Here is a 21,955-nt window from a genome sequence, read left to right as displayed (position 1 = left end):
CATAGAACTCCTCCTAGACACAGAGCCTCCTATTGTTTTAGCAGTCTAACCATGCCTGCTGTGAGAGTGTTCCGTTCAGTACCATGGGGATAAGAACCTTGCTCTACCTACCTCCCTACAGCCTGGATGTCAGGGTAAGACTGTTGGTTGACCACCCATTGGTTACCATGTACTAGGGAGTCCCCCCTCTGTTCCACTGCTGCTGATGTTATTGCACCTACAGTGCTAGTTGTTGGCTGCCCTGGTGTGGGGCAAGCTGCAGAGAACTGTGAGAGGGCATCTGCATTGGCATTCTTCCTCCCAGTGCAGTACTTCAACTCAGAATTGAAGGATGCCAGTTGGGCAACCAAGTGCTGCTCCTCTGTACCCAACCTGGCGGACTGTAAATGAGCGACAGGGTTAATGTCCATATACACAATTAACTCAGCTCCTGTCAGGAAATCTTTGAATTTCTCTGTAATTGCCCATTTTAGCGCCAGCAGTTCCAACTTGAATGAGCTGTAGTTGGCATTGATGCGCTCTGTTGGATGTAAATGCTGGCATGAGCAGTTACTTGCTCCTTACCCTCCTGGACTTGAGCCAACACTGCGCCCAACCCCTGATAGCTGACATCCATGCAGAGAACAAATGACTTAGTAAAATCAGCATAGGCTAACAGGGGGGCCTCAGTCAGTATCCTCCTTACTGTGCTTTCACACCAAACGCGCATTCGCGCAAACAGTTTCCATTCAAAGTCAATGCAAACGTGCGAATGACGTGAATTTTCTGTCTGGGGTGCGTCTTCGTGAGGCGAAATATTCGCCATTTGCGCAAGTTGAAAATATTGAACTTTGGTGAAAAATTTGCGTCAAGACAGCCAATCAGGGTTGAGGATGTCCCGACATCACGGCTGACTGTGACTGACTGACTGTGACTGACAAGATGGCAGACAAGTTGATTGTGGCTATGTGTGGAAACCCGCTGCTATATGACACTACGTGTCAAAATTACAAGAACCAGTTGAATAAATTGGTGTCCATTCATGAAATTCTGTCACCGATCCTAGCTAGCAGGTCATCAAACTGGCCTGTCGTCATCCGAAAATTCCGCTTGAAGCGGCGGTTATCCAGACGGAGCCCCTGGAGGAGCTCGGTTCACCGAGCAGTGAAATTCACCGAGCTGAGCTCGCCTCTAGATGGTGTTGATAACCCAGATACGACGGCGTTTAGTTTTCTGACGTATTTCTGCCTTCCACGGCAGGTACAACGCAACAGTTCTGTGAATATTCATGGTGAAATGGCGGGAAGAAACGTTGCCGGAAATACTCGCTATTCGGGCAGGTGAGCGAATTTGCGTTTTCGTGAGAATGACACAAATGGACACTAAAATGATCCGGCGTCAAATTGGTGCGAATAACGCGATGCGAAATTCGCATTCGCGCTTGGTGTTAACACACAGTTAGGTTATCAAAGGCAGCTTGGGCCTCAGCCGACCAACTTAAGGGGTGGTAGCCTAGGCGCTTGTTGTTTGGTATGCCAATCAAAAGTGAATTTAGTGTCGTGCCACTTTAGCAAGCCCAGGAGGCTTTCAAGGCTTTCAACTCCTTGGCTGTAGTGGAAGGAGACCAATCAACAACGGATACCTTTCCTGGGTCTGGCATGACATCCTGTGGTCCACTTCATGCCCCGGGAATTTAACTTGCCGTTGAAGGAGCAGCAGAACTGCCAACAGACCTTATTTCTTCTTCAACTTCAAAACTCCTTACGCTTGGTCCTCTTGTACCTCATTATAGAAATCCACCAACATCACCTCCACCACCAACATCGGGTGTCAGGCTGACATCACGTGCTCCATGGATGTCAGCTTCGTCCACCTGAAACAGTCTACCCAGCTTCTAGTAGCGCCCTATGGAGACCAGGAAATCATGCAAATTTCGGTGGCGGACAGGGTATTGGCTTTGTCTTAACACAACCAGTGTTCATGCAGCAGAAACAGCTCCAGGCTCCGGGAGTGCCTCTACCAGTCCATGATAATCGCACCCCTGGAGCCTGGCCTTGGCATGGAAAGGCAGGGCCCAAGACTACAACTTCACTTCTGGATGGTATTATGACTCCTCAGCGGCAGCCTGGCCAGATGTAACACAGGAACCCTTCCCCTGAGGCTACCGCGGTCCTGCAGCATGAAGTTCAACCTCCAGGCATTATGAAATCTTTGGGTTATTGAAAGCATCCCAGCATGCTCTTACCATATTCATTCCTACAATGAGGGGTTAGTTGAAATCTCATTTTCTAAAATAAAGACTCCACGGTGGTTTATTGTGTGGCCCTCAATGACAAATTTCATTGTGACATAACCCAGACATGGGATACAAAGGGCATTGGCAGTTTTATGTGTAACCATGGCTGGGGCTTCTTTAACCTCATAATCAGGGAAGCACTGGGAAAAAAAACACTATGTTATAACAAAGTGGTCTGCAAGCCTGTGTCCAACAGTCCTGACATTGTAACTCCACCAATCTTCACCTCAACATGTGGGCACTGTCTAAAAAGCTTCAGCAACTTCTTGTAACCCCTTCTTCTGACCTAACCCCACTGCCCAAGCCTCAGTAGTGGGGCAAGTTAGTTTAAAGGCGGTGTAAACTGGTTAGGGTCCCTGCAAAAGCATGCAATGTGACCTACTTGGCGGCAATGTCTGCAAACAGGCTTACCATCTACTGGCTACAAGTTTGAGGATGACAGCACTCTATGCTGCCTTTCCACCTTGCACTGCTGTGTGTAGTTGGTCTGCCTTGGCAGGCTTCTCGGCCTGAGCTCCAAGACAAACTCCTGTGTCCAGTCCTTCAGCTGGTCCCTCAGCTCCATCATGATTTCCTGTTTAAACTCTGTCTCCCAATCTGCCCGCTGTGGGCTAAAATGAGGATTATTTGCAATCAATACTCATTCAAGATCAGAAGGAGAGTACCCAGGGTCTAAAATCCTGGTTAAAAATCCAGTGAGTCTGTTTAAAATAGGCAAAGAGGGTACTTAGCTGCATCACGATCTCACCCCTCTATAAGCTCATGACACCTCCCCTCAATTCTGGCCGGTGATGGAAGTCTCTCTTCTCCTCACTTGCAGTCCACAGTTTGTTCCCACGGGTTGCACAGTCCGACACTCAATCTGTGCTCTTCCTGGTAAATAACATCCGACAGACAGGGAAGCTACCCTTTGGGTGTAAGTGCTCTCCTTTTATAGTGGTGGACTCCTGGCTGTTCCCTTTGCTCCTCTGTTCTTTGCCCCCACTCTGCTTCACTGCCACGTTCTTAAAAAAACAAGGGTCACACCTCCTCTCACCACCACCTGTGGCTCCTTCGGTTAATTGGCCTCCTGCTGGTGAGTCCATGTCTAGTTCTAAGCCAGTTTGGAAAAAAGAAAAACTGCATGCACTTCAACATGAATCTCAAATAAGTAACCAAGCCCTATGAAAAGCACAAAACACCCATGCGATATATCAGAAAACAGCACGACATGCAATATTCCGTAAACATATTTGAATCACAGTAAACACAATCACAAAACATGCAACACTACAACTGACCCGTCACATGTCCATCTGTCCCTCCCTCTGTCAGTCCCTCACTGTCCACTTACTTCCTTGCCAGGTGGCTGAAACCACTTGAAATTGAATATGGCCACAGACAATTGCACAGAGACTAACATGGCGCAGTATTACTGATTTTTTTTTAGTAATGTCATACAAAACGATGCAGCCGTCATCTTCTTTTTCTGAGAAAAACACAGCACTACTCTGCCATTACAAGCCAGACAGTGATTGAGGGTCAGTTGATTTGTATCGTCTTCTTCTATGTGTTAACTATAATGACTGACAACACAGATAGCACCACTCTGTCATTACAACCTACATTGTGGTTGAATCTGATATTGTTTTGCATTAACAAGACATTACATTATTTTCACAGTGGTTATAAATCTATATTGTTTATAGGTATCAAGCACAATTATACAGCAACAGTTCTGGTCATACAACAATGTAATATGGATGTGTCAGAAGCTTAGCTTGACATCAAGGCTAAGTACAGACATCTTTATCAAAAAGGACAAAAAGGTTGAGCTATATACAGTCAGCCTCACCTCGACACACAGCTCTGGGTCCAGAACCCAAGTTCTTGAGAGGGGTTGGACTCTCTCCTTCACTGGAGTTGCTCCGGGTGAGAGGCGGAGGGCCGGGGTGAGCTTTTTGATAGCCCTCAGACTCTCTACCTGTATGTTGGGGTTTACCCCAGTGGAAGAAAGGGTTGCTTCCCTGCATCTTTGGGTAGGGGAACAGGCCCTGTCTGTTGTCTGTGCTTATGCGCCGGACACCAGTTCAGAGTACCCACCCTCTTTGGAGTCCTTGGGAAGAATGCTGGATAGTGCCCCAACTGGGGACTCCATTGTCCTATTGGGGGACTTCAACTCTCATGTGAGCAATGACAGTGTGACCTGGAAGGATGTGATTAGGAGGAATGGCAGGCCCAACCTGAACCTGAGTGGTGTGCAGTTATTGGAGTTCTGTGCAAGTCACAATTTGTCCATAACTAACACCATCTTCGAACATAAGGATGCCCACTGGTGCACGTCTCACCAGGACATCCTAGGTTGCAGGTCTATGATTGATTTTATAGTCATATCATCTGACCTGCAACTGGATGTTCTAGACACTCGCGTGAGCTGAGCTGTCAACTGATCACCCTCCGGTAGTGAGTTGGATCAGGTGGCAGGGGAAGACGCCGCGCAGACCTGGCAGGCCCAAATGAGTAGTGAGGGTTTGTTGGGAACGCCTGGCGGAAGAACCTGTCAGAATGATCTTCAACTCCCAACTCCAGCAGCGCTTTGACCACATCCTGGGGGCAATGGGGGACATCGAGTCCAAATGGGCCATGTTCCACTCTGCCATTGTCGAGGCGGCTGTTGTGAGCTGTGGCCATAAGGCTGCTGGGGCCGGTCGCGGCAGTAAACCCCGAACCTGCTGGTGGACACCAGAGGTGAGGTGAGCCGTCAGGCTGAAGAAGGGGGCTTACAGGGCATGGTTGGCCTGTGGGTCTCCAGATGCAGCTGAGTGGTACCGGCAGGCCAAGTGGAAGGAATACTTTGAAGAACTCCTCAATCCCACCAACATGTACTCCATGGAGGATACAAACATATATATTAATTATATGTTAGAACAGCTGGATAGTACAGTGGTAAGGCAACAGACTTGAACATGGAGGTGGGGGGGTCATGGTAAGGGGGGCACTCAGTAAGGGGCCTGAGGCAAAATCCCTGATGCTTCACTGGCCTACCTCAAAGCGCATGAGAGATACTGATAGTGCAGTCATACCAATTCGGACGTGTCTCGGATCAACAAGTTCTACATCAGTTCCTAGGAAACCAGGGCAATCTGTTCACAAATGGAATACTGGAACAAGTCTTACGTGAACGAGGCCTGAAAATACAGAATTGCTGCAATGCTGCTAGATGTGTAATCCCAGAGAGAGGAATACATGCAGAGAATGTGGGACCTATACCTACTTCGAAACATACAATCTTTGTAAACAAAGAAAAATCTATTATCCCAGTTTTCCAACATCCATAACCGAAAACTACGGTGATGTACAACTAGAGATTAATGAGGTACAGCAACAACTACGGCAAGCAGAACAACAGGTCAGCAGGGGGATGTCATGATCACCCCACCAACTAAGATTGGGAACCAAGCCCCAACAAATATGAACAACGTCAATACAAGACTTAAGAAGGAAGATCATGAACCAACAAGAATCCTGGAACCTCTGACGAATACAGGAGCTGATTTATCAAGTACCCTCAGAAGATCTTATAGTGAATGTGAATGCTGCGCTGAATACAATACCCTCTGCAACCATCACAGAGACCAACAAGCTGTCGCACAGTACAGCAACAGTTGTCTGTTATAGGACTTTGTATATTTTTATAGGACTCAGTGAATTAAACAACAGCGAATTCAAAGAAAAACAATGGTATAAATAAATCAGGCTGAGGATAGCCCAGTTATAGGCTCTTACATTTTAGCTTGAATTGATGGATTTAATGAAAGTAAGCCAGATTAATTACTGCGTTTGTCTTTACTCCTGCCGGTTGGGTCACGATAGGATGCTAGCAGCACGCTCTCTACAGAGATACCCCTTTTGGATTTTACTCCCAAAATACATTTTCAAACAAGTGCTTTCTGTGCTCAAAGTACAGTGTATGGCATAATTCACTGTCACAGTGGTCACAGAAGTGCCAACTCCAACTCCTCTGCATGGACGAGACCAGCCTCCTTCAGCCACACCGACAAGAAAAAAAACTGCTGTGCAACATAAGCAGGCTTTTGCGTCAGTTAAGCCAAGAGAGAGAAGATGGGTGCACAATCACAAAATTGCACTAAGAATATGTTTTTTTGACTAGCTGAACTAAGAAATGTTCGGTGGCAAGCTAAACTAAGAAATATTCGGTGGCTAGCTATGCTAAAAGACTAGTTCGGTGGCTACTTCAGCTAAAGTAGCCATAATGTGAGCTTGTAGTAAGCTAAAGTTAGCCTAGTGGCCTTGTAAAAGAAAAAGTGAGCAGAACCAGTGCAAGGGACTTTATCAAATTGTGTTTTTCAGTCTTGTAATTTACAGGAAGTAGTATGTCTGCTACGCAATGCAGAGACAAACTGTAGGCACTACGAGCTGGAGCAAGGGTAAGATTTATACTTTCATTCTGCTGTATAAAAATATAGGTACGTTAATAGATGCAAATCTTAACATATTTTTCTTTTAACCAAAGCAGGATCTTCCGGGATCTAAGCTCACCCTCTTTCTTCTTGGCTCCGCCATCTTACTAGTTTTTGGTAAGCATTTAATCTTCCTTATCATAATTTCTGCATTTATGATTAACAGTTATGGTCAGCAAATGATAATCTAAGTGCATTAAACATTTAATGTACACGTAAGATCGTTTGTAATGTTTTTGTAACGGCGGCAGTCATTGCCTGTTCACCTAACTGGAGCTAATGTTAATGCTAACGTGAGTTTAAGGTCATTTCAGTGCCGAATGTTAAACACCTGCTTTTAAAGTTAAGAGCCCTCTATAAAATGGTCTTGGTTCATTTCAGTGCCAATCATTAAATGCCTACCTTTTAAAGTTGAGAGCCCTCTATAAAAATGGTCTTTCCATGGTAATATGAGACTGCTACCAAACAGCGAATCTGAGACAAAGATGTCTGACATCGTGGTCTTTATAAGACGATAGTGCGGCAATTTTTTTTCAGCTAGGAGCCTACCGGATACAGCCATGCTTTGGGAAACGCCCGCTTGATCCATGTGTCTACTTGGGCTGCTTCACTTGACTCATACTAATGATGTTTGTTTTCATAATTAAAAAAAAACAACACGTATATTTTTCTCTTTTGTCAAAGTTTCACGTTTGTTTTAGATCAGGGGTGTCAAACTCATTTTAGCTTTAGGTGCCACATGGAGGAAAATCTATCACCAAGTGGGCCGGACCGGTAAAATCATGGCAACTTAAAAACAACTTCAGATTGTTTTCTTTGTTTTAATACTGTCCAAAATAGCGCAAACACAACACCACTATTAATCATAAAACACATAAAAGTTTTTTGAAAATTCTGTGGACAAAGATTACACAAACACACAACGCCTCAGTGATTCACAGAACCAGAAAAGTATCACACACACCACAGATCTGTATCAGGGTGTCATTTCTCAGGCAGAAATGTTGATAAAAATAATTAAATCCTGTTGTCCAAACAAGTGCAAGAACCACAGAGTCACAAATCAAGAATAGGTTAAATATACAAATAAAAAAAAAATTAAAAACAATAGCACATCAACATAAAAACATAAAGCTGGAGCCTGAGGACAGTATATCCAAAATAGTGCAAACACAACATCATTATTAATCATAAATCACCTCAAGTTATTTGAAAATTCTGAGGACAAAGAACACACAAACACACAATCCCTCAGAGATTCACAGAACCAGAACAGTATCACAGAATTATATGTCAGGGTGTCTCAATGCAGCAGTTTAAGTGGGTTTGCATTGTTTGACTCCTCATACCTGGCATCTTTTAGCTTTCACCAGTGCATCAATATCAGGCGTCACATTCTGAGTGACGGCCAACTTCAGGATGTGATTCAAGTGGCTGTGCGTGAACCTTGAACGCAGCTTTGTTTTATTGATGCTCATTACAGAGAAAACCTTCTCAAAGATGCATGGTTCCAAACATGGACAACAGCTTTGCAGTGAGGGCTGTCAAGTTGGGGTAACCTGGCAAGAGGTTCTGATAAAATGCGTCCAAGTCAGCTGAGGCAAATTTGCCCTTTAAATCCGAATCACACTGCAAGTCAATTATTTCAAGTTGATGTTGACAGGCAGATCAGAGGGATTCATGGTGAATGGCGAGCAAAAAACTTTGAAGTCTTTCTCCAGTTCACCAAAAATCTGAAAACGTTGCTCAAACTCCCATTACAATCCCGTTATTTTATCTTTGAACTGCTTCATGTCTGCAACACGTTGGGTCGCGCACACATTTCAGACAGGGAAAGTGAGCTGTATCACCACCGGCGAGTTGCGTCTCTCAGAATGACAGCTTCAACTTGAAAGCACGTATGCTGTCATAATACTGCATGACAACTTCATTGCGCCCTTGCAGCTGTTTGTTCAAGGTATTCAGGTGCTCGGTAACATCCACCATAAATGCAAGGTCCTGCATCCATTCTCCGGAATGAAATTCTAACACTGGTTTGCCCTTTTCTTTCATGAACTGTTCAATTTCTTCTTGTAAGTCATAGAAACGCCTCAGCACAACACCTTGGCTTAACCACCTTACCTCAGTGTGGTATGGCAGGCCATAGATGTGGTCTTTCTCTTTAAGAAGGCTGTCAAACTGAGGGTGATTCAGACTTCTGGATCGGATGAAATTCACCATTTGGATGACCACCTTCATGACATTGTCCATGTTTAATGACTTCCAACACAAAGTCTCCTGGTGCAAAATACAGTGAAACGTCCAAAAATCACATCCTCATTGTAGATTGCACTCTCTCTGAACTTTGTCAAGACACCTGCTTTTTTCCCCCGATTATTGAGGGCGCACCATCCGTAGCCAGGCTGACAGCGCGGGACCAGTCCACTCCGACCCTGTCCAGGGCACCGAAGAGTGCGGTGAAAATATCAGCAGCTGTCGTTGTACCTGACATTGGCACCATCTCCACGAACTCTTCGGTGACGGTCAATGTGTCATCAACTCCGCAGATGAAAAAATGGCCAGTTGTGTAACACCTGTAATATCCATGCTTTCATCAATTGCAACTGAAAGGCAATAAAAGCCTTCACTTTGTTATTTAACTGGCTGTCCAAATCCACTGAAAGATTGGAAATCCTGTCTGCGATGGTGTTTCTTGTCAGGCTGATATTTGCAAAAGCCTGTCGCTTTTCAGGGCACACAATCTCCGCTGCCTTCATCATGCATGTTTTTACAAATTCACCCTCCCTAAATGGTTTTGAAGCCACAGCGATTCCGTTAGCTATGAGGTAGCTAGCTTTCACCGCAGCATCACTGATGTCTCGGCTGTGAGTAAAAACAGACTGCTGTTTCTTCAGACCCGACAACAGTTCATCCACCTTCTCTTTTCTCTGCTGTCCTTGAAAGTTGTCATATTTGTCGGCATGAAGACTCACATAGTGGCGACGAAGGTTATACTCTTTCAGCACTACAACATGCTGTGAACACACCAAACATACAGCTTTCCCATTCACTTCCATGAAAAAAATTGGATGATGACCATTTTTCTAGGAACACTGTGCACTCTGCATCCACTTTTCTCTTTTTTGACAGTGACATATTGGGGCAATGAGGGTGACAAAGCAGATAATGCTAAAAGTAGAAGCCGTAATAAATAGCGCGGCAAATCACAAAGTAGCTCATCGGATTGGCTGTGCTTGCTTGACTTACTTGCTCTGCCCCGGTATAAACAGTTTGCTTGCTCAACACGATTGCTATTGTGCCATCCAGTGGACGCAAATAGAGCAGCAGTTTATTGAAAAATTGCAGCTCATTTTTTCACTTTAAATAATCATCTCTCGGGCCGGATTAAACCCGTTTGTGGGCCTGATCCAGCCCGGATGTTTGACACCCCTGTTTTAGATGTATAGTAATAAAAGGGATGATGGAGAAATTGAAGGTTGAGAATGGCACTGATGAAATCCGTCACATTTGAGGCAGTGAGGTAGCCAAGGGATCTAGTCTCTCTGAATGCCTGTGGGTCTCCACTGTTACGCCCCTTGTCTGTGTTGGGTCTGTTGCTCAAAAATGCTATTCAATAAAATGGACTCAATTTTATATCGCGCTTTTCAACTTTAGCGGCACTCAAAGCGCTTTACAGTATCATCTCATTTACCCATTCACACACACACTCACACACTGATGGTGAAGGCTGCCATGCAATGCACCAACCGACTGATCAGGAGCAATTATGGGTCCAGTATCTTGCTCAAGGACACTTCGACATGGTCACCAGGGTCGAGGATTAAACCAGCGATCCTTCGGCTGCTAGACAGCCACTCTACCCCTGAGCCATGCCTTTAAAGTAAAACTATGACTTGCTAAGTTTTATTGTCTCAGTAGATTTGTATTAACTATTTAGGCTTTTAATTAGTTAAATTTTCTGAACATATATGTTCTCTTGTAGATAGCTATAGCCTCTCTGTGAGACCACTGTGCACCAGACAACTTCTTTACCTTAGTAAGTATCATATAATGATCTTTGTGGGTATTTCCCAAGAGTTGATTTTAGGGATGTAACGATATAAAAACTTCATATTATAGTTCTTGTGACCGATATTAATGCAGTTATCATACTTATCCCAGTAATGTTGAAATGTGTTCGAAACATTCAAATAGTACTGCTGCACGCCCACTCTAAACAATAGGAAAGAAAATGTATGATGTGTTAATAGCCTCCAGAGCGGTATCCAGGCTTCTGCCAGGTGTTCGAACTGTGCATGCATGCTCACGCCTAAGCAAGCTCTCTCAATTTTTTGCAGTTTATCGTGATAGCGGTTATAGTCACATCCCTTGTTGATTTCCACATATAGAATACATAAGGATCACAGCACACAGTAAAAAGAACAATTTTCTTAGAATGTGGTCAAGAGGAAACAGCTATATTCATCTACTTGTAGCTCCATCTACCGTTTGGATTTTCTTCTGTTAAAGTGGTCATTTTCTCCTGTTTGTACAAAGATCTTCGTATGTGGTAATCAAAAAGACAAAGTACAACAAAGGGCTCAAAGTACCAACTAAGGAGCAACTACAAAGTAGCAAAATAAACCAAAACTTACACTGGAGCATGAGGACAAATGAACGACAAAGATCAGAGAAGAGAGAGACAGAGACAGAGAGTCTATGAGAATCCGAGACTGGCGACAATGACAACGACAAACAATAGTCAATGCCGACAAAGGGAAACAAAGGTTAAATACACTGGGGAACTGAGACACAGGTGGTGCAATCAACGCAGGTGAGATACATCAAGCAAGGCAAGGCAATTTTATTCGTTTAGCCCGTTTTCACAAACAGCTTGTCTCAAAGGGCTTTACACGGCATCATAACAACATCCTCTGCCCTTAGACCCTCACATCGACTGAGGAAGAAAAACCCCATATAAAACCCTTTTAACAGGGAAAAATCTGAGAAACCTCAGGGTGAGCAACAGAGGAGGGATCCCTCACCCAGGACGGACAGACGTGCGGTAGATGTTGCTACAGACAAGAAAACAGTTTACAATACAAAATGTGGGAAACATGGAAATGATAATAACAGCTGAGGAAGGATGCTTCTGGTAGGCAAGGGAGGCAGGGAGAGCAATAGAATATATCTATCTCTCTATCTGTCTATCTATATCTATGTATCTCACTCTCTCTCTCTCTCTCTCTCTCTCTATATATATATACATAAACACACACACACATATCTATCTATCTATCTATCTATCTATCTATCTATATATATCTATCTATACATATATATATATATATATATATATATATATATATATATATATATATATATATATATATATATATATATATGTATATATATAGGGGAGAGAGAAGAGAGTAATACTGGACCTGAGAAGTCAGGTCAATAGGAAGAACAAGTACTATCACGAAAGGCACCATAGTATGTGTGATGACCAATGAGTGTGGTGAGTATGGTGGGTGGATGGGTAGTGAAGGGTGTGTGTGTGTGTGTGGGTGTGTGGGGGCGGGGGGGGGGGGTGTGGGCGGAAGTGTGATTGGAGAATGATTGGAGCATGAATGAATGGGAAAAAATATAAAAAGACAACCTCCCAAAAATCATAATACTGTATGTTGCTATGTTAGACTGTTTGTAAAATAAGCTGGCCAAAGGAGGAGACAGAAACCACCATATAACCATGTACATATACATAACCACTGCTCTTTTTCCTGAGACGCGCGTGCCTTCACCGCTGGACATAATATATACAGTACGTCTATTCGTGTACAGACCGTTTCCGATGTCCTCTTGGTCTCTTGAATGTTGCTTTATGCATAAACTGTCGGGAAATCTCGGTTTCCTTCGTGATCCAGCGGTAAACAATTCACCGCGCGCGCTCCAGTCCAGCGGTGAAGGCACGCGCACCTTGGGAGACAGGGCAGCGGTTCTGCAGACTTAACGCCATGAGCTCGCTGTATGTGTGGTGGGGGCGTTTTATTCTTTGAATCGCGTTTTCGGGCTATTGTTGTGTTGCACGAGGATCCTGAACACAACCATGAAGCTGGTCCTTGTAGTGACACTGGTGTGGCACGAGGCGTTGTGCGGATCTCCGAGCGTCCAAATCGGTAGGATTTTTTTGTTCATGGTCCCTACCATTTTCATCTTTACCTCCCCTATTTATTTGTCTGTCTTCATTAGTCCCATTTTGTCCCTTGTAATTGGCATATTTATCGTGTCCTGATGTGGGCCTCTTTCATCTCATCTCTGCTGAAGGGCTTCGGCCTAATGCTACACAGCGGTTGCTGCAGTGTTCTAGTTTTGTCATTTTCACTCATATTTGTGTATGTGCTTAAATGCGCGTGCATTTGAAACGTGGTGCATTGTGTGGCGTGCGTGCACACTCAAATTTACCTTGAATAACTTACAAAAAAATCTATAGCACCTTATTGTTTGTCATGAATCATGATGTTAAGATTATATTAAAAAGCTACATTTAATTGACTGTCAACATAATGACGAGGTATTTGTTGTCATCTATTAATCAATAATGAATTGAGGCTACTTTCAAGAACTGTGTTGTGTGTGTGTTGATATAGCTGTGCAATTGTCAATATCTAAACATATCAGTCATGATATTAATATAGTCATATTAGTCAAGCTGTTGAAACATATGACATGATGTGCTAAGATAACCAAAGGTGTTTTTGCATTAACTCACCACTGTAATAGACCCAGCAAATCATCTTTTACTTATGCTTGTGTAATATTTACAGAAAATTGTATGGCTGGACAAAAAAGTACGCTTGGACACAGTGTAAGGTATTGAGGGGATGAAAGACAGTGCTCAAGTGATTGGTTTTGTGATGGTACTCTGTCAAAAAATAAACAACAAAATATAAACATTCTTTCACATACACCTGTTCAAGGTGGACTGGGTATTGGGAGTACAGTGAGTTTTTCCACTATTTTACTGGACAATTTGGGTGCTAAACTATATAGTATTAGAATATAGCCAAAACTAAAAAAATAGTGCACTGTGGTTGTATGCCTCTGTCAGCCTATGCGTTGTGCAGCAGAGCCCTTTTAAGGACAGCTTACCATCTCCTTAATTGTCATCTACCTCTAACTTATAGCCAGTGAACAAATGTGGAACATGGAACTTAACCTCATGTGGCCTGAAGTTTCAGTCAGAGTGTGGCAAATTGGGGGTCAGTTTTAGCTCAGCCATTTTCCTTCTCTGAGTGTACACTTTCTGTTGCCTCAACTGGTATGTGAATCCAAGCCGTCAATGTGCTGGCCTGGCATGAGGTGGGCAGAGGTGTCGATGATGATGCAAACTTTCAAACATTACACTCGCCGGTTCTCCCGCATCAAACACCTCCAGCCGGAGCAGTGAACTGCTGTTTTGAAACTTACAGACTGTCACGGGGCTAAATATTCTTGCGACGCATCGTCACTTCAGCAAGATGAGCACCAGGGGAACCGCTGAGATCGGGGAACTGCTAACCATTGCTGGGGAGAGGACTGTGGATAACCACCTCACGGGAATGTGAAGGATGGCTTGTTGTATGAAAAGGTTGTGGAGGAGCTTGGTCAACGTGGCTATCGCCGGATGACAGAACGTCACCAGCAAGTTGAAAACTTATGAAAAACGTACCACCAGGTCTGTGACCACAAGAGCGGCAGTGGCAGAGGGAGGTTGGACTTTGCCAGACTTTCACAGGGCTGAATATTCTCCCAACCTGTATGTTGTATGTCACTGTTCAGGGGCAATTACATACTGCACGTCTTGTCACGTCACATGTATACGCCCACACAAGTGGCTGCTTTTTTGGAAAGAGTAATATTACGCCTCCATTTCACACATTAAAGACAGCAAGTCCCACCTCTACTGGACTGCAAATTTGGCGCATGCTCTATATAAAGGGCACATGCTCTATATAAAGGGCTGTAGATACCTCTGTAGAAATGCACCGATTGCATTTTTGCTTGGCCTATTCAGATATCTGATTTTTTGGTCAGTTACTTGCCGATATTCATTTTTCCAATTCAGATTTTCTGTCTATGAACTATACCTGACAGAATTTAGAACAATAGAAAATAAACTTTTCTTTAATGGAAAATTTTATTTTCATAATTACAGAAAATATTACTTTTACAATTTCCCCCAAATTGCACAGAGTAACCAGATGTTTTTCTTACTTTATAAACCCTAAAAATACATAAATACATAACATGCTCTCCTACTGGTAAGAGGACCAAATAAGATTCTACTGAAAATTAGTTTCTGTATATCCAGCTGTGTCTGACATATCTATTACTTACGGAACAAAAGCAGTTGAATGCAGAAGCCAGTGAAGAATAGGAGAGGTCGCATTATAGTTCTTGGCTCCGAGCTCTGTCTAACTGCCTTAGCTGATTTCCCCTTTTCAGCTTCCTCAAACTAGGCAGACTCAACGGGGTGATGGATTTTTTTTTTTTAAGTATGTGATTAGGTTTGTTGTTCAGTTTTGGCTTAATATGTTTTACAAATTCTGAGATTTATATCCTCATTGCTCGAGGTGAAGAACTTCCGCACTTGATCCCGATTTTCCACCATGAAGGTCTGTGCTGTGTTCTGGCTACAATTCCTCCACACAGCAGCAATCTCCATCTGCCCACCAGCTTTGTTAACTTGCTCAAATTCTGCTGGTGTTTTTTTTTCTCTTGATTTCTTTGTTTCTATCACATGTACATACAGTACATATTCACACTGAGTCCTTTTCAGGTCTGTTTTTTTTACTGTAATGCTGCACATAGTGTTTTATTTTGAAAATTGTGTTGGATTTGAAAATTGGAGAACTGGAGATTTCCTGTCTGGCTCTAGCTGTTCCGAGTATTCAAAAATAAACTCATCGCTTGTCCCAGCTAAGTGGTGCACCAGCATGGGATTGGAAATACATGACCCAACCAGACGGTCACGGTCAGGGCCTGTCTGGCTGAAAATTGGCCGATTCCAGTCCCTCGCCGGGCAATTGATGTATCCTTGTATTATACATGTATTCATCTCGGGTGCCGAGTGTATTTTGTTTGTTTGTTTGTTTGTTTTTCTGCCTGCTTCAGTCATTCAGTTTATGCTGTTTTGTGGGCAAAGGTTTCAAACATATTGTAGGCAGGGACTTGTTTTAAAAAGTTTTAAAGGTTTTGTGTGGAGGTTTGTGGGAGGAGCAGTTCCTTGAGTGAGGTGGGAACCTTGCCGTGGGTGCACCAGTGGGTTAGCTTAGAAATTTTGTGTCCATTTTCACTCATTAAGGAGTGTTGTGCTAGACGTACAGAACTTATAAAGTGTCATGAGATAACTTTTGTTGTGAAATGGCACTGCACAAATAAAACTGACAACTCATTCCTGAAGGAGACTGGAAGACATTATTCTAAATAAAGTGCAGGTGTTATGTGTTCGTATTTTTCCACTGTCCTCAGGATTCTTTCAGAGTTGTTTCTGGATGTATTGCAGCTCCTGGAGATTCTCTCTAGATCCTGATTAGAAGTACATTGCAGTAGTCCAGCCTTGATGGAAGGAAAATGTGGACAAAATCTTGAGTATTTGACTGAGTGAGTGAAGAACAGTGTTCAATAGAGGTGATATTTCTGAAATGGTATGACATTCAGAGATTTTTTTATGCGGTCTCAGAGGTCAGTTCAGAGGGTGCAGTCTTATACCCTGATTGTGGACTGATAACCGAAGGGATGTTCTGGACAGCACAGGTGATGGTAGTTATGGGAAATGATGAACCTGTGGGGTGCCAAACTAAACTAATTCATTTTAAGTTTCTTTCTCAGCTGAATAAAACCATTTGTTTCTGCCCAGTATTTTTCATAGACTAAGCACCATGCTGAAGAAGCTGGAATGAAAAATCTGTGTTTTTAGGTATTTTTACATGTTATCATGTCCTTACATGTGTGTACATGTCTTTCTAACTAGAGGAATGTGGGACATAATGACAGAATTGTGGGTTATATTTTGGAACTTAACTCAGTCTCAGTTAGTCTCTCCTTATTCATTATTTAGCGATTGCAATAGCAGGCTGCTCTGGAAGTAGAAAAGAGCTTCTATGATAGTGGTTTGCTGGGTTCCATTTTTTCAGGACATTGCACCACTCTAGAAGAGAACAGTTGCATGGAGTGAAGCTGGGGACACACTCCAACATGTGTGTGGTTTCGGGGTCGCACAGAGAAAGTAATGGGGATGGCTTTCTTGAAGCATGGTGTGTGTCTTAATAAAAATGTCTATTCAAAAATCTACTTTGGCTGTAATGACCTGTTAATGTTACGTCTTTGAAAGCGACTATTTTTCATATTTTGAAATTATTTTGGTTGGAGTGTGGTAGTCTCAACATGATATAAACTGTGATAAAATCATGATTGTGATCTGATAGATAGATAGATAAAAAGATTGTGATATAATGTTTTTGCCAAATTGCCCACCCAAGATCAAACTAAGACTTCTTCTTGGCTGTTGTACAAGGTAGCAGCCCTAATCTCTTGCTCAACAAACGCTTAAGACAATATACCAAGAGCTACACAGTGTTGAGATGAGGCTCTCATGAAGGGCTGGAGCCTATCCCAGTTGCGGGGCAGGGCACACCTTGGAAGGGTAGACACATAGACAGACAACGATATACTCTCACAGCCATACCTATGGTCAATTTAGAGTATTCAATTAGCCTAGTCCCCATTTGCATGTCTGTGGACTGTGGGAGGAAGTGAGAGTACCTGGAGAGAACCCATGCAGGCACAAGGAGAACATGCAAACTCTACACAGAAAGACCCCGTGCTTGAGCCATGGCTCAAACCCAGACCTTGCTGTGAGGCGATAGTGCTAACCACTGCAACACTGTGCCACCGTAAATTGAGAAAACAGAGTGAAAAATATGGAAAATTTGTCAGAAATCAGCAAAATTTATTATGATAGCGGTCCAGGGATTAACCACCTAACCATGCAATTAACAGTTAATGCTATAGGTTAGAGCTAAAAGTTTGTGTTTTGGAATAGGCATTATAATTTCATAATACCTCTGTTTTAGACACATTACATTTTTCTTGATTTCGTGTGTAGTTAAATCATTAATTTAATTTATTAACTTTATGATGTCGTCCTGTAAACTGTGTTCTGTTTTCATTTTATGTTTTCTCTCTAATTCTTTTAATTAGGGCCTGAGCCTGAAGGTACTTCAGGCGAAACCCTATCATTTTTGCTCGTTTGTTTTGTAGTTCTAGTAATTTCATATGTCTCATTTTTTTCCTAGATGAAGATATTGCTTTGATTTTGACTCTTTGGACAGTAAGGCTGCAACAAGGAATCGATAAATCGATTAAAAGTCGATAATCAAATTCCATGCCAAACGAATTTAATTATCGATAATTCTTTGCCTTTACCATCCAGCCAATGTCTGTCTTTTAGCAGCACAGGTACAATGCCCGACTGTTAACATCCATTCTACCGCCATGTGCCATACATATTTATAATTGGAAATTAAGAAGTATCTACCTCTATGTGTTCACCCTAGTCCGCTATTTCATCAGGGGATATCTTTTTACAAAAATAGGCTCGCCGTCAGTCCCTTCAGTTCATCAGCCTCTCTGTTATTTCTACAGTCATTCCAGTTCTTGGTGTATAAATAATAGGAGTTTCTCCCTTTAGAAGCGGATCCGATCTCCCCTCTCTCGGTTCCTCACTCTTCCTTCTGTGTGCCACGTTAGGCATCAGATCTGTTTCAGTATAGACTCCAGACACTTGATAACTGTCACCAAGAGTCCTCTGTTTGCCATGTCGTTCATCGCCTCCTCCATTGAGCCATACAACACCGCTGTCTCCGAGGTAAAAGACTCTCAGCTTTGCTGGAAACAGAGTTTGGAAATGGATTTTCTTCTTTTTCAGTAAGGATTTCACCTCTACATATTCCCTCCATTGTTTCAGAACCTCAGGTGCGTGATCTTGATCCAGGTTAACTCTGGCTACCATATACTCACATCCACATTTCTGCTAGGTCTGAGCATCTCTGTTACAGCATCTTCATTAATTTGTATTAGAGTTTCAGTGCCCATGATCCGCTCTTCCACCTCTTCTATTCTCTTGTTCTTTTTATTAATCACTTCCCTGATTCCCTTCAGTTGTGTGCTATTATCTTGCCTGAATTCCCATAGTTCTTTTCGGATTAGATCCAGGATCGTTCTGCTAGCTTGCTCTCTGGTGTCCTTTAGCATATCATTGTCCTTAACAACACTGCTAGCAGGTGAGGTCCAGCTGTCTCTGTTTCCTTTGACTAACTTGTCCTACGTAGATTTCTTATTGTTCTTCCCTTTTGGTATATCGAAGCCCTAAATCTTATTCAGTACTGTCACATAATTTTTGCCCATTCGGGTTCAAATGGGCTAGCTTTAACTCAAAATGTCAGGAGTACTTTCTCTTATGCTGCCATCCTGGCTTCTTTTGATGCACAGACATTTTTCATTGAGTCACAAATATACTGAATGGAGATTAATAATAATAATAATAATAATAATAATAAAAACTTGTATTTATACAGTGTCTTTCAAAGAGCCAAGGCCACTATGTGAAAGTGAAACTAAAAGAGGAAGTGGGGTCTCTGCAGTAGTGCACAGTATATACTGCGGTCAGATTAATGCCATGATGTTGCTCCTGGAGGAACACAGACAGAGACCCTCTTCAAACTAGGATACTAATAGTCGCAGGAGGAGACAAGCTAATCAGATGCGCTAGCAAGATGCTGTCATTGCATATTGGTACCATTGTGGAGCAAGTTTTCTCTGTCATTAATTAACAAACTTTATCAATACTAACGGCAGCATGTTGACATGATGCTACTTCTCGGTAAAAAAAACAAAACAAGAGACCAGCTGTCTGCTGTCAAAGACACAGGTAGGACTGGCTACAACCTGGTAGCTGTTTGGCTCATGAAGGAAGTTGATATCAGCTTAAAGTGCTCTCCACATGTGAGGGTTCATATTCATTTTGTTTATTTGTGTATACTGTATATTAGAGGGACTGCATGGCATGTTACTTACTATTCTGCTTGACAAGTTGTCACTGAATATTTTCTTCACAGGAGATCTCAGCTTTGATGCCAATGGTTGTAGAGTGGGCTCTGTGTTTAAAGTTCATTCATTTGCAACAGTACTCCAATGATGTAAAGATGTTTGTTTGTGTGTGTATGTGTGTGTGTGTGTGTGTGTTTGTCTCCTAGTGTTCCCTTGTTGCGTGTGTGATCATAGAAATAAATTACATCCATAGCTTTTAATAGTGCCAGTTAACCCTGAGGGACCCATTCACGCAAACTGCGTGACTTAAGACACACATTCTTTGCGCTCAAATATCTCTGGAATGGTTTATCAGAGCTCGATAAGATGCATATCATGTGAAACTACACAGCTGCGCCTTTACAGTGGTTCACAAAAAGCTGTGCATTAATGTGTACTCCTTTAACTCTCATCTAAATAACTCACGAACCCATCATCGGACAGATATGGCATGCATATCATATGAAACGGTAGAAACTGAGCTTTATGCTGATATAAGACACATACATGTGGATCTAATGTATCTTTTTACAACTAGACTGATAAAAGACTGCAAACCAATGTTTCCTTATTTGTGTACTCCAGTATTTCACTCGTACTTGTCAATTGCATGATAGAGAAGAACAACATATCTTACCGACTCCTGGGTTATCATGTTTTCCTCTCTGACAAACTATGTCCACAATCTGGCTTTGTTCAGCGCAATTTCCTACACAGTGTCCAGTATAAGCATGACGTTGCACCCCTTTCTGAGTGATAGGAAAGTTTTGTTTCTCAAAAACCTTTCCAAAGTTTCTCCAAGTAAACAAAAGTGCACAGGTGTACATCTTTTGCCGACGGGGGCTACTGTACATGTGCATTTACAGTAGCTTACACACAGAAGCTACTGTAAATGCACAAATGCAGATCAGTTCAGTTCATGTCAGGTCACTACAGGTAAGTGTTGGACATTGAAAAGACGCGCTTGGTAGAGCAGTGGACAAAGTCAGGAAAAAAAATACCACAGAAGAAATACACTGCAGCTGAAGTGGCACAACACTTCTATGAAGATGCTACTGCAGACTTTGGTGCCAGTGATCTGGAAAATGGCTCAGCCTTTGAGAGTGAATTATCTGATGATGAGGAGATGTTTTTTAATGGAATGGATCCACCTCAAGATGATCAAAATTTATATAAGTTGTAAGTATTTTTCATTCATCCATCCACTATCTTCCACTAATCCTTTTCGGGCGCAAGGCGGGGTACACCCTGGACAGGTCGCCAGTCCACGCAGGGCCAACATATATAGACAGACAACCATTCACACTGACAGCCATACCTATGGTCAATTTAAAGTATTCAATTAGCCTAGTCCCCATTTGCATGTCTTTGGACGGAGTACCTGGAGAGAATCCACGTAGGCACAAGGAGAAAATGCAAACTCCACACAGAAAGATCCCATGCCCGAGTCGGGGCTCGAACCTGGAACCTTCTTGCTGTGAGGCTGGGCGACAGTGCTAACCACTGCACCACCATGCCGCCCGTATCTATTTTTCTACATAATAATATTTGCTACATAATAATATGTTGATATAATAACTAGGTCTTGAAAATCCCTTTTGATGTATATAATATTGTATATAGTTGTGTGTTCTTGTAAATAGTTGTGCAGTTGTATTTATTTTTTGTATTTATGCATGTTTCTTTTAAAATGAATCATCTTTTTCATCATAAGCAGAATATGTGTTTATTTCAATAAAATGGCTTTTATTCTGCCCATGCACAGACCACATGTTTTTGCAAATTGTGAAGTCATAGTCAAGTGAAGTCAATTTTATTTGTATAGTGCCAAATCACAACAAAGTTATTTCATGACCCTTTGCAAATAGAGCAGGTCTAGTACCACACTCCTTCAATGACACCCAACAATTCTCCATCAGCAAGCACATCCTGCAACAGCGGTGACGAAAGCCTTGCTTTTAACAGTCAGGAACATCGAGCAGATCCAGGCTCAATGGGGTTCTTCTTCTGTTCTGTATTTAACAGGTAGGCAATGGAAAAAAAAGCCAGCACAGGAGAGATATGGTCTCTTTGACCAGTTGTAATCAGTATGCAGGCAACAGTGTTTCGC

At 42.6% G+C, this 21,955-nt stretch overlaps 1 protein-coding gene across 4 annotated transcripts in view; it reads left to right on the top strand.

Annotated features, from left to right (window-relative positions):
- The first annotated feature begins 12,624 nt into the window (after positions 1 to 12,624).
- Positions 12,625 to 21,955, top strand: part of LOC147256967 (glutamate receptor 2-like) — a 106,746-nt gene continuing 97,415 nt past the window's right edge. The window contains exon 1 of one of the 4 annotated variants that reach the window (XM_086210679.1): positions 12,625 to 12,893. In XM_086210679.1, coding sequence (XP_086066805.1) covers positions 12,824 to 12,893 — 70 coding nt within the window. In that variant the 5' untranslated portion in view covers positions 12,625 to 12,823. The remainder of the gene's footprint in view (positions 12,894 to 21,955) is intronic. The other 3 variants (XM_086210681.1, XM_086210678.1, XM_086210680.1) reach the window with 3 other exon arrangements.

This window comes from Aulostomus chinensis, chromosome 8, assembly GCF_037954235.1.
Source record: "Aulostomus chinensis isolate RoL2024-O1b breed Wild chromosome 8, RoL_Achi_v1.0, whole genome shotgun sequence".
NCBI lineage: Eukaryota > Metazoa > Chordata > Actinopteri > Syngnathiformes > Aulostomidae > Aulostomus > Aulostomus chinensis.
This window is presented reverse-complemented; position numbering and strand designations above follow the sequence as displayed.